We start from the raw sequence: 14,158 nt of genomic DNA, 5'->3' as shown, positions 1-14,158 counted from the left end.
TAACTTATAAGTGACAAAATATTAATGTTTTCAAAATAACTGAAGAATTACAAAGTCTCATCATGAAATATCAAACTCTTAAGACAACAACTTCAATTGTTTTCCGTTTCTTGGATAAGCAGAGGGAGAATATCCCTCAAATCAGTGTGCAACAAGTGAGACAAGCAAAGATATGAGACAACACAGCTATTTTCAAGTCTTAGAATTAATCCTGAACATAATATATACTTTTCTATGTTCTTTATAATCTGAGGGTGGTAACCAAAGTACTTCTAAAAAGCCTGGGCATGGACAGAAAGAACACACAGAGTACACAGAAAAGCTAGGGCTTAGTGAGATTGGAAACAAAGACCTGGCCTTCAGGTGACAGCCATAAACAATTCAGTGCTGGAAGACGACGCTGCCAAGGCTGCAAAAAACATTATGTTGACAATGGCTATGTTGGTGTTTTAGACGAAGTGGAAACTTGGAACAGGGCAAAAATAAAACCCAGTTTAAATGGACTTTCCATTTTTTCCATCCATCCGCCTTTGGCTCTGTGCAGGGTAACAGAAAGCAGGTGCATGTCCCGCTCATACACTATTGCACTGCAAACATGCCTCATTTTAACCTGTTAGATGAGTGATGCTCATCAGAATAGTTTATCTAATAAAAAATAAACATTGGAGGCCATATCAGTCAGTGCTAGAGCAGGTGCATCATAAGCTGAGACTATATTATTATGCACTAATAACAAGCCCAGGGTGTCTATTTACTGCATGCATTCTCCTTCTCTCTCTGCCCTTCTTCATGTCAGGCTACAAATGAATAATGTCCACTAGTACCACAAAACCATTAATAATTTCTTGCAAACACTCACTAGTCAGTGTTTTAGTCAGACATTTACTTGTAAACACAATTCAGCAAATAACGAATTCAACTCATTGCATTTGGTTGTCTAGATATGGTAAACACAACATGCTGAAGTTCAAACTGAGAAAGATTGAGCACTGTTAAGAAGCCACAGGCAACCTGAAGATTGTTATTGAACATCTCTGTCCCTTTAGGACCAGAGTATGCCCATATACTGACGGATGCTTCCAGCAAGATAATGCATCATGTCACAAAGCTCAAAACATCTTAAACTGGCAATGAGTTCATTGTACTCCAGGGGCCTCTGCAATCACCAGATCTCAAACTAATAGAGGATTCTCCTCAAGTGCAGCTGGCAAATCTGCAGCAACTGTCAATATAAACCAAAATCTCTGAGGAAGGATGTTTACCACAGCTTATTGAATCTAAAACGGTGAAGAATGAAGGCATGTCTGAAGGCAAAAATGGATCCAACTCGAAAACACCAAGACTTACCTGAAAAAGTAGCTAGTGAGTATGTTACAAAGAAAATCAAATAAGTAGACTTCACCATAACTTAACCAGCCACATAATTTTCCAAATGTAATGTCTCTGGGTGGTTTAATGAAATCTTTATTGGTTCTAGTACATATCCAGAACCAATAAAGAAATTGGTGACCATTTCTGTCTGTTCTGGAAGCCGAATAAATGGGTAGAAAAACTTGGAGGTACAAAATTAGCTCTGCTTTCTTTAGGGTCATGTGATTTTCTTATTGTTTCTTTCCAAATCTTGTAGCACATTAAGTTACATACACATTTTGAAATATGTTACTTGGTAAATAAATCTAAATTGATGTAAATAAATCTAATAAATAAAATGATCAGCAAACTATACAGATGAGTTGTAGTTTTGAATACTTTTAATTTCAATAATGGTATCACACACCTTTGGGCAACAAATATAAAAGGCACTTGTACTCAGTAGTTCTCATCTTTTTTTTTTTACTGATATACATATAAGAAAACCTTTAACATTTATAAAATATCATGTCCCAATTTATTTCAACATTTCTCACAACTGTACAGCTTCATTGTATAGTAAATCTACAAACCTGAGACACAAAAATAAAAATAATTACAGGTTTCGAAAGCTTGCTACACAGTAGCAAATTTAAACAAAACAGCAGGTCAACAGAAATCTGACTAAAATACATTTACCATAAAATATACTAAATATACCATCTTGTCAAGTATGCAAAATATCTGCAACTTATGGCTGATCTCGTTGGTGAAATAAAATGTTTAACATTTAGGATGAAATGATGGCCGTTCATCAGAGGACATCATGGCTCAAAATGAACTTATCCAACCATGCAGCGTTTCCTGCTTCTTATCCTTTCACCCAGCGCTGATATGCAGCCAGATACACACAAACGTGCTCTGAAAAAGACTCCAGTGTTTTCCTTCGGCACACGATCATAGCAAGTTGCTAAACAACACATTTGTGATGAACCATTTCTGTCCGGCGCATTTCTGCAGAGCCAGTTGGTAGCCAAACTCATTGTCGCTGTTCACCACAAGCTCTAGGCATCTCTTTGATTTTCTGTTCTGAATAGATCCTCCCTGAAAAAGATAAAAGCAGGCTAGTTAGAATTGTGCTGGGCTCGAGAAGAGCAATTTGAGCAGAATGCAACTTCCCCTCTCTAAACCCACACTGCTGTTAAGGAATATCAATGTAAGCTGCAGAAGTGCCTTCCTCGTTGGGCCCAACAGATAATGTCAACATAGTTAAAGGCAAAGAATCAGACAGGATAGAAAACATACTTTCTCAGATTATTGACAAAATGAAAATATGTAGTAAAGGAGGAACTGACTTCATGTTTATGTTCATGGCCAAAATTTCAATATTAGGATTTAATGGATAATACAAAAATGCTAAAGAAAGATGCAGAATAAAACAGTCTATTACCTATATGATGGCCTGCCCCCTCCCCCCCAATGGCACGGCACCCCCACTAGGGGGCGCGCCCCACACTATGGGAACCACTGCCTTACTCCTTGCAGGGTTGACCCTGATAGGACAAGGAGGTATATAAAGGTCACTGAGGAACAGGCAGTGTTCACCCAAGACAGGTTTCCAGAATTTGAATTAACAAAATTAATATAAAAACATAAGCATGAATTTAACTTGAATTCTGCTTGGGCTGTAGATTCTTGAATATTGGCTACATTCACTGATACCCATAAGTTCTTCCAGCAGTGACTCATGCTGATGGAGTTGGTGGGAAGGTTATGAAAGCTGAAACAATGACTGTCTGCTTGAAACATATGGATAGAAAATATTGTTTTCTGTTTACTGCCGACATCAGCCCTGAATTTGATTATGAAGAATTGCAAAAATCTTTTTGCATGCATGTTTAAAATATACTTCTTTTGTTGTAACATACTTTGTTCTCAGTTCTTTCTTATAGACTTTAGTTGGCCCTGACAGATATAACATTGTCTCAGTCAATAATAAAAGCAGAAAACTATGATTTGCCTATTGTTTAACCCTTATACAGTATTTAATTAAAAACGGCAACCTTTTAAAGCTACAACAAACTTACTTTAGATAGAGTTGATTGCTTATGATGCAACATGCCAGGTTTCTCTTTGATTGCTACTTGTAAATTTCAATTTCATGAAGATAAAATCTATTCTCCCAAGAAGAAGCATTTGGTGACATTACAGATAGCCTAGGGTAAGTGATCCCATTTATTTTGAGTATTTCCATAAGAATTGTTCTTGTTTATGCTGTGTTGTTGCTTGTTCTCTCTTTCAAAGGTTTTTATTTTTATTCGCAATGTTTGAATATGTGTGAACACATTGAAGTATTCTGTATTCTGTGAAGCAGACAAGGACAGAATGAAACTCAAATGCTTCTGAATATATTTTGAAAACTTGTCTGTCACAGAGTTTACTGGTTGTTGTGCCTCTTGTGATGTCATTGACAAAATATACACAAAGCGAAGCTATTTTTTTTTCTCGATAATGTTTTTTGTCAGGTTGTATTTTGCAAAATCATGCAGTGAAATGACACACTTCATCACCTAGCTGTTTTATCATTACTGTACATCTGTTATTGAAAAAATACACTAGAGTAATAGCTTCTTTTAGAAAATATTTTTAAAAGTTTTATTTTAATTTGTCTTCAGCAACGTATTAGAAACTAAGAAGGGTAAATCCAAAAGTTGTCAAGTGGAAAGTATAATTTTGTTGTACTATGGTGATCACATTTTGAAAGGCTGATCATAGCAGGACAGTTGAGTTTTTTTTAACATTGACAGTGTCATCATTTACAGAAAGATGTCAAGCAATGAAAAAAGGTCATTCAGAAGGATTTCATTGCACAATTTTCCTATTGTTCACAAATTTACCTTGTCAGTTCTTATTTAAAATTTTCACCCTCAACTTTCAAGAATTGAGATAATTAATTTTTCAAACGTGAGAAGTAAGTCCAAAATGAAACTCTGAATGACTATACATCTATAAAATGAAATGCTGAGTTGCAGCTTTGCTCCTTTGTATGTACAATACAAATCTCCAAATATTTACTGATCGGTGAATGTGAGAAGATCTAATTTATGCTACAGTCTGTGGGGTTTAAACTGGATTTTCTGTCTTCCTGATAGAACAATGGGTATTTGTATATAATGAATAAAAAGGCATTCCTGCAATTCATACAAGTCTGACTAATCTGTGTGCACATCTATACACATTACATTCGAATCATTTTGCAAAGCACAACTTAAAGTCAATCATAATAAGTGGATTTCGTGGTGACTAAAAGAAGTGAAATAATCTTGCAGTTTTAATGGAAAAAGATTAAAATATCTTGAGTCATGAAGGTTTTCTGCAGACTGGTGTGGTGTTTGTAGCAAGATCAAATAAACCCTCTCTTTTATTTGCAGATCTTTCTGTTTCGTAAAGTTGCTTTGGCTGCATCAAAGTGATCTATTTCCGTTTCAGTTCAACACTTTGCACATGTGCAGTCACAACCATGTCAATAATTGATGCCACATTTCAGGGACATGATAAGCTTCAGCCTTGCTGACACGCTCCCATAGCTCTTACTGCATTATGCAGCGTTAACTAAAATAAAGATCAGTGTGAAGATCTGTGACATCCGAGCTCGAGCATGAAAAACCTTTTTGCCGATGATGGTGTAAAACCAGGCAGACAAATGAGCGGTGGCAGTGCAGCGTTGAGAAGGTCAAAAGGATGATGTTTTTGTTCTAAAACAGGTCTAATTTCAAAGCACTTACATGGAATAAGTCACATCTTACTGCTAGAGAAACGGAAGCCTGTGATTACTGCGGCAATGACAGCCTTCAGAGGCCACAAAATATATGTACCAGCTTAATTGCTATTATCGGGTATGCAGTGAGATGTCTCCTGGTTCTGTTAAAATAGCTTATAGTTTCAAAGCTTGAAATCTCAAATGCATAGTTTCAGTGACTCACAAAATAAATGGCCCCATAAAAAGGGAATCCTACGTATATCTTCAAGCACCTGCCACAAAAAAAAGAAAAAAGAAAAAAAATGTAACAGTAGGTGTATTTAGAGTAAACAGTTTCAATGAGTCTGTGCAGGCCAGGAGAACTGCTGTAGTTCCTGGCAGAACTTTTAAACTCACTAAGTTCTTCTCTATATTATAGTCATGTGTTATTTCTGTTTTAAGGCACAGTTACAAAGTAGCATTAGCCCATTCGCTTTGCAGTCATCTGTCCTCTCAGTTTCCCTTTTGATCCAGACGTAGTATCATACAGATAATATACTGTAGATCATACTCAAAATGTATGCATTGGCATTACTAACATCATTCATTTATGTATTCAGCTTAAAGCATCAACGACCAATGTCATGTCACTATAATCACTTCGCCTGTTTACATGCCTTGTCTACTAGGCGGCGCAGTAGCATAAATGAAGCATTATGCAGATTCTGCTCTTGAATGAAGAATTCGATGGAAAGCTGAAGGGCTTCATGAAGCTTCGTCTTGCTATCACTGCTATGTTGTTTGCTACATTCTGTTGTATGCCAGTGTACTGTTAATAAGTTTGGTTGTTGCCATGTGAGTGTGCCATCTTTGGCAGCCATCTTGTGTTGTAGCTAAAAAGGATGTCTGCTTCAAAAGCACCTGTTGTATTAGGACGTTTGATTGGTCAACATAAATTGTGTATGTGTATATGCATGACAGGTTTGCTTGACATTACTGATCAATAATAAAAAATCATGTCAATGTTGACATAATATTTGTCTATGCTAAGTTAACCTTGTTTTTCTTTTTATTCTCTGGAAGGCTGATGTGATTGGCCAATTTTAATTGAGAAGGCAAAAGTGTAGTAGGTGGATGTAGTAAAGTTGACAGCATGTTTTAGGAATCATCACCTGAGTAAAGAGCCAGTGGAGCTTCATACGTTTGGCTGCGGCGTAGTTACACTCAATGAGACGTGGCCTGCCATTTACGTCCACCAGGCACTTGTTGTCGTCGTCATCAACTGTGGGACTGAGCAGCCCGACAAGGAACTGCTGGTTACTGGTGTAGTACACATTCTGAAAGAGAGACCACATGCTAACGTGAAAAAGTGTTTGCTCACCGTTGACATTTAGCTGCTCCCTCACCCAGAGCTCCATATGCCCATAAAGGTGCTTAACTGTGCAGTAAATGAGGCTAGGTCATTAAGGATGAAACAGACATCTAAGGCTAAAAATACCCCGCTCCTGGGTGAATAGAAACATAAGAAAGGACCAGGTGATGCAAACAGGCTCTTTATTTATTCAGGATAGGAGAGAAAAATAAGTAATTACACTCGCTCTGTTGGAATTTTCTCAGTTGTAAGTTTTCTTACGATAAGCTGGAAAAAAAGCTGTAAATTATTTGCAAGAATAATGCAAAACTGTGTAATTTATGTACAAAGCCTGCCATAGTCTGACTTTGTGCTTCAGAGCAATTAACAATAAATTCTTTGTGCTAAATGAGTCTTTTAATTCACTCTTGTGTGCAAATTTAAGATCCAGAAGGTACAAAAAAGAACAGAAAGAGTGTTTGAGTTTACAGAAAATCTCTGGGCTTCATTTTTGTGGTTTAACAAAAAGTAAAAAGAGAAAATACTCAGGGAAGCTTAAAGCAAAAAGTACTAATTTATGTGGCAGAACTTTATCTTCTTTTTCTCTCTCCCACTCATCATCTGACGACCCCACATATTTAGTAGACGACCTGCTATAAGGGCGTAACACGCCTACGATGACTGGACCACTGTATCTAACTGTGCACTGCTGAGAGGTGGGAAAATTAGCTGCCCGCCTCCACCTCAACCAGCAAGAACAGTCAAAGAAAATGAATAATAATGTCACAGGGAACCTTTTCATGCATACTGTGTGCTTCTAATTTACTGTATATTATTGCTCTCAATATCCTAAATATGTCTTTGGATTTTTTAAAAAAAGACTGATGAAAGCAATGGAAACATGAACATACCGACTGGTTAGTAAATTAAGCATGATATAGAGTGAATAAGGAAAATAAGATGTATATTATAGTAAATGTGTCATTCATAATATACCTAAAACAATTTAGGGAAGTATTTGCCTCTTTTCTTTGGCAGCAAAAAATATGTAGATATTCTTTCACTCTAATCTTATTTATCATTCTTTGCCAAAAGAGCCTCCTTCACACCAGACTTTTTAAGAGGCAGCAATGAGCAAGCTGTCTTTCTTGTGGCTTTTGTCTTGTGCTGCTCATTTTTGGAGTAGCTCCGGGTGCCGGGCCGTATATGACGTTGTTGTCTATTGTTTTTGGCTTTAAGACCATGTTTTTTTGTCATACGTCTGCTGACAATCTGCAAGCTTGGCAATACTCTTCCTTCCATGTGTGGTGTTTCTTTCAGCATAATTATCTCCTTTGTTTGCAACCACTACTTAAACACAATATCTGAGGTGTTCTCAAAGCTTGCTCAAGAAAAAGCTACTTATAGTAACACATTTATGACATACTGCAAAAAAATATTGTGTTTTCTTGGAAACAGTCGAATCCCCGGCCGATGACAGGAGGTCCTTTCTGATTCTGAGGTGGGAGAAAATGCAGCAAGTCCCAGTCAAAGCATGAAGCCAAATCTCCCTATTCTCAGTGGGAACTCCCATTGATAGCAGATGCCAAAAAGAGAAAGCAAAAGAAAACTTGTTCTTGGTGCAACTTACATTGTTTTGCCTTTGGCAACTCCCTACATGACCCACAGCAAAAGTCTCCACTGGTGGGAACTAACTGTAGATGCATGATCCACTTGGAGCAGAAAACATGTTCAAAGAACCAAGAACCAATATAAATCTGGCAAGGGGTCATGGTTATATAATAAGGGGTCTCTCTAATCGTCTTTTGTTTGTTCAGATGTTGCCTACCATGCTGAACCCTAATCAGAGGAGCTAATAAAGTGTCTGTTAAAATAATAGTTTCTAACTTAATTTATAAATGCAGATTGTGATACTGTTCACACTGTTAGCAACTGAAGCTGTTAAACTCTTAAAAGTCCAGATCATAGGATAGATATAGTTCACAAATGCTGTTATAAATTTCTAAATTAATGTAACATGTCCTGCTATGATCAGCATGATGTAACTCCTTCATTTCCAGGAATAACCAGATACATTTTGACTACATAGATAAACTGTGAAGCTCCACAGAAACTCAGAATACAACAGAGGGAGGATGAAACATTTACTGGCAAAGATATGTCTTTGTGATATGACATCCGCTGGCAAACAGTGTTAATCTGTTTTTATTTAAGTTAGGAATCATGTGTAGCAGCAGCAATGTGGTGAAAAAAAACTCCAAAGATATCTCTCTTTTGTTTCTGGTGTGTTAATTTTTTGAACAAAACAAAGAAAACATTTTGTAATCACCAAACAAGGCTGTAAGTTTGAATCAGGTTTTAAATCTGCACCACTGTGATGTCATCAACACAGGTGTAATAAGTCTGAAAATGTGTCCTGCAGGTTCCTCCGACTGAGCAGAGATATTGGGAGATCTCTGTCTCTAGGAAAGTTTAACAATGTCTGAAAGCAATCTGTTCAGATGTAATGGGATGCAACAATCAATATGAGCTGGAAGAGGCAGGAGAAAATAAATGATTATCATGCTTTGCTAACACTTAAACTCCTGGTTATTTAGCTGAAATATATCCTGAACAAGCGGTTCAGAGAGTTTAGGACATTGAGTAATGAGAACTGAGAAAAAACCCGCCTCTTATAAACAAGCTGTTATGATCTCCAAAACAATGGGGCTGAAATTTAGTCTAAATGTTTTAACTCTCTTATAATGCACTACTAAAATCACATATTCTGACAGAAAACTGAAAACAACACAATAATGTTTATAGTAACTTTTCTTGGAAAAAAAAAATGCTATTTCTATCCAGAAATTCCTGAGAAGTTGATTATGATATTTGGTTAAAAGTTACTGAAAAGCAAAGGAGGGTTTTTTCTTGATTGTCTACTGATGGAGAAAGATGAAAAAACTAAAGATGTACCACAGAAGAACAGAGAGAAAGAAAAGAATATAAAGAGAGGGCTCTAACCTGTGGTGTCATCCCATGACACAGATATAGGATGGGGACGTTGTCGTTGTCGGGTCCCTGGTCCAGACACAGATCGTTCTTCAGAGAGTTTCTCAGCTGACAAAAAATAAACATACATAAAGAAGAACATTGTTTTACAGAGGTATAAAACTGTGACACTGTTTGACCAGATATTTGTAACAAATATTGTAACAAGCAACACATCCACTTCTGACGCACTAATTTTTTGCTCTACATACTGGGTGAAAAGGACAAATAGGTGTTTACCACAAACTTCATAAATCCACCCCTCTCCAGCAAACTGCTTATTTGTCACCTGAAACATCAGTCTGGCAACAAATAAAGCTATCTAATGGGACGCAGTACAAAAATGAAATTAAATAACTAAGAAAATACTCTTTTCAGGCAGTAAAACACTTTAGTATAAGACATATTAAGATTATAGAAGTTAAAAAAAAAAAAATCAACCCTTACTGACCCCAGAATCTGGTAAAACCCGCACACAGAATAATTTGGCCTTAACATCTTAAATAAGAGATCATCCTCATAATCATTTGCTGAAATGCAGATGTGTTTTAGATGATTCTAAAACAAACAGGCCCCAGTCCATCTGTTTTGTTAAATAAGTCTGAAAAGTCACAATATAACTATTTATTACGTTGTCATCCATAAGTCTATCAACAAATCACTGAAATGAAAAACATAAAAAGAGAAAGAAGTGTCGACCAAGGAAATTTATTATACCATGGGGACTGAGAGAAATGAAAAAAATATGAGTTTGTAACATGTTACTTCAGATCCTGGGTGGGATTTACTTTGTAAATTATCAATGCAACACATGAAGACAGAGGTTGCTTCATCCATAAATTCTCCTAATTCCTGCAGAGCATTATTCCTCATCTGAATTGGAGGAATCATTAAGTTTTCAGCAGTTTATTTTAGTAATTAAAATGTTTCCAAGAATGTAGAAATTTTGCAACTACAGAGGCAAAGAAAGCTGTTCATTCCTCCCACCTTTGCTGTGATTCATATAATATAAAAATTTAATCAAAATTCAAAAGTACAGAAGAAGCTGGAGTGGGTAAGAACATTTAAATGAGAAACATATTCAGAATCTGCTTAAAGTCAATTTTGCGTTATAAAAATGCAAATCAGATGAGATACGCTTTGTGAACATGACTCAAGTCTTTCCAGGCCCAAAGGAAAATTATTCATGCTCGTCATGACAAAGGTCTCCCTGATTGCAAGGTACAAAGTGCGCAGTGGGAAGCTCCAGGGATAGTGGCTTTAGAGGAGAGAAAAATAGGCAAACACGGGTGATAATAAAAACACATCTGGGAATGATTTCAGCTCCCAGCTTGCATTGGAGATAACTACTTCTATCTGATAATCAGCAAACCCACAGGTAACTTCACTGTTAGGTAAACAACACAAGACCCGACATTTTGAATGCAGGGGAAAAAACAGCAAACAAACAGAACTGATTGACACCTGTGAATGCATAGCCACATTTAAAACCCATTTGGGCTCCTGTAATGAATGTTGTATTTCAATGAAAGGTTTGAATGATGCCTGGTGATAACAGTGGTTTAAAACAATCCTTCAGATTTAACTTAACTGCTCTGACATCATCAATGCAAAAAACAAAAACATGATTGAGTTAAAGTGACAACTCATACATTCACCTTCCTAGGACAAGGATGGAGAGTCGGGGTAACCGAAGGCTGGAGATGCACGATTACATGTCAGGTTAATAAAACCCCACAAAACATTATGACCAAAGCAGGTTAAAGTAACTGCTATGGTTGTTCTATACCATTTCTGTTCTGGGATTCATGTGACCTCTAAACTTCCTGGGAACTCGTGTATTTGCAGAAGAGGGATAATCCATAAAGTTGCCACACTATGCATAAGGATCTAAAGATTTGTTAATGGCATAAATAAATCTCAAGCATTAATTGCTTGAGCTCTTTCGGGAGCAAAAGAAGGTAAATGAGTTGTCATTTGTGGTGGCTGATTAGTTTAGCAATAAAAGATAAAATTCTCAAAACTGTGACAGAAAATAAATGGGTTTGTTTATCATTATATAATCTATAGCTAACATTAAGGGTTTGGAGAAAGTGAAACTATATTACTTGTAGTGGGACTTGATTAAAATTTTTAATTCAGTTTATTGCATGGTTTGTAATTAAGCAATCAGTTATATGGAAAACTGTATATTGACAAAATACAATTTTCAGTTCAAAAACCCTTGGTGCCGCTATATTATTGAGCTCAACAATAAAAATATTTGTTGTTTTTATTTTATTATTTAAGTTATCCAAACATCGAATTGGTGCAAAATACAATAGTGCCTACTCAGCCTCTAGTGTTTCAGGAACCCTATACCATTCCTGTAGTTTCATGTAATTTCTTTTAATAAATCCAAGTTCCAGGTTGTTTCTTGAAGCAAAATTAACCCCCAGTGCAGCTCACTGAGAGAAGCAGCTCAGTCATCCATCACAGTTATTTCTGGATGTTGGAATAAAAAGGTTTCAGCTTGAGACTTTTGAATGGAAAAAAATGTTTGCGTTAATCTCTTTTAAACATGTTGATTTTAACATGTTAAATTAATACATACCATGGCAAACCAAGTTATGTATTAGTATGTACCAAGCTGCTTTGTTATGAAACTACAAATGCCATGCAAGGACAAATAAAAACACAAAAGAAGACTTAAGGAGTCTTACTAATATTTTGGAAAGAAAGTCGTGCAGCATAATTATAATATATAAAATATATAATAATAATGAATCGCTCTTACTCTCATGGAATTATTTCATTATACACTTTTTGAAGGTATAAATGTAAAATACTTTTAATAATTTTATAATATCTATTTATCCACATTAACCAAACTTACAATTTACCTCAAAGTACAAAACTGCTTGCATGGTCATAATAACCTAGAATAAGGTAACATTTTAGAGCAGAATGTTTCCCTAAACTGGTACTTCTATTTCACTTTATGTTTATAATGCTTCATTTAAAGCTGTAAAATATCCAGGAGAAAAAAAATGCTCGATACAAAGAAGAAAAAAAAAATCACATCAAATTAAAATCACAAGACAGGTTAGCATAACAGAATTACTTCACTTTAGTTCTGTGGAAATTTTAAATAACAAAATGTCATCATGGATTATAATAAAAAAAAGACCTGTTCTCTCTTGCATTAAATGAGGTCAACATTCAGCAGCATGTAACAAATCCTCAAGCCATCCTGACCGACTACAGACCATCAAATGCCTGTGACAAATGTAGAATAATGAAGTAAACTCAACTGAACAAATTATTCTGAAGACACCATCTTATTCTTCCTCTGTGTAAGTCCGCTGCATGTCAGTTTATAAAATATACAAAAATATCAATAGGACAGAAAAAACCTCTGCTTTTACAGTGCAGTTTGTGTGCCAGTCTGTGTTAGGATGCATCGTATTGATGCAAGGTGGGAGGACTGTGGAAATAAAGCTATTTGAGAACAACTAGAAATGGGTAAATAGAAGCGCAGCCAGCTTGTCCTGCTGGCTGACAGTATTTCTGTCAAGCGTGGCTGAAAAGCTCTTCAAGGGAATGTATTTCACATATAAAGCTAGATTTGGTTAATTTATCTTTTCATCAATGCAAAGAACAAAAAAAAATCTAATGAAAACAAGCAAGTAAAGCAATGTAAAATGTGCAGTAAATTTATGCATCATCAAAGTAGCATGGTGGATTTAAAGGATTTGCTTGGGCACAGCTATAGGCATGTTCTGGTTTATTTTAGACACTGGATTAAAGCGGTGAAGGAAAGGAAAGCTTACAACTCCATATGCGATGGTGTCGCTGTACATCCTCATCTCGGGGTAGATGTTGACCAGGTACCAGCGGAAAGTTTTGCACTGCAGTCTCTTCCTCAATGCTTTTCTCTCTGAGATGTTTCCAATATCAATCCCTGAGTCCTGGATTAAAAGAGGACATTCATACACAAAGACATGGATATGCATGTACAGACAAAACAAAAAAGTTCAGAAGGTTTACCAAGAGGCAAATCATGTAACATATTGCTAACAGTTATTTTCTACTAACTACGTTTGTGTTTCTTAAAACCGAAAGCCCTTAATTTAAGTTTTTTCTCTTTTACTGACATGAAACAATCTATTAACCAACTGCTGAGTAAAACAACCCCCCACCTTTGGCCCAATCTTATCATAACATCATGAAAGTAAGTGAGAACATTTGCTTTGGGTGAATATAAATCCTTCATATAGTTTAGAGGCAAAATTACATATTACTTTCCACTATTTCTTTCCTGTTAGCTCATACTTTCCTCCTCACAGACAAAAACAAAGAGAAAATGGACAGCTCTGAACGTGCCACACATTCAAGAGTTGCCACTCTTGTTTGAGCTAAATTTTTTCTGTGTGCGTGTTATTTTTGTTAACGATTTATGGAAGGCTGGAGATGTGCTTGGTTAATTTTATGTCTGTATAGCAATGAGGAAAAACAATATGACCCTCTTCCTTGATTCCTTGCTTGGCCCATGATTTATGCCACTGCCAACTACAAACAGCATCTGAATCACTAAATGGATCGGTGAACATGAACAGTATGGCGGACAGTAATTATGAGTTTAATTGTGGACAACGCCAGGATCAGATGTGTCAACCTTTGGATCAAAATGAACTTGATTTCACAAT

At 36.2% G+C, this 14,158-nt stretch overlaps 1 protein-coding gene across 1 annotated transcript in view; it reads right to left on the bottom strand.

Moving 5' to 3' along the window:
- Positions 1-1,767: 1,767 nt before the first annotated feature.
- galnt18 (polypeptide N-acetylgalactosaminyltransferase 18) overlaps positions 1,768-14,158 on the bottom strand; it is an 86,466-nt gene continuing 74,075 nt past the window's right edge. Inside the window, exons 8-11 of the mRNA XM_005810426.2 lie at positions 13,283-13,420; positions 9,444-9,539; positions 6,262-6,426; positions 1,768-2,454 (exon numbers count right to left, since the gene is read on the bottom strand). Of these exons, the coding sequence (XP_005810483.1) occupies positions 2,308-2,454; positions 6,262-6,426; positions 9,444-9,539; positions 13,283-13,420 (546 nt within the window). The 3' untranslated portion in view covers positions 1,768-2,307. The remainder of the gene's footprint in view (positions 2,455-6,261; positions 6,427-9,443; positions 9,540-13,282; positions 13,421-14,158) is intronic.

Source organism: Xiphophorus maculatus, chromosome 4, assembly GCF_002775205.1.
Source record: "Xiphophorus maculatus strain JP 163 A chromosome 4, X_maculatus-5.0-male, whole genome shotgun sequence".
Classification (NCBI taxonomy): domain Eukaryota; kingdom Metazoa; phylum Chordata; class Actinopteri; order Cyprinodontiformes; family Poeciliidae; genus Xiphophorus; species Xiphophorus maculatus.
The sequence above is the reverse complement of the archived record's forward strand: the minus strand, read 5'-3'. Positions and strand labels throughout refer to the sequence as shown.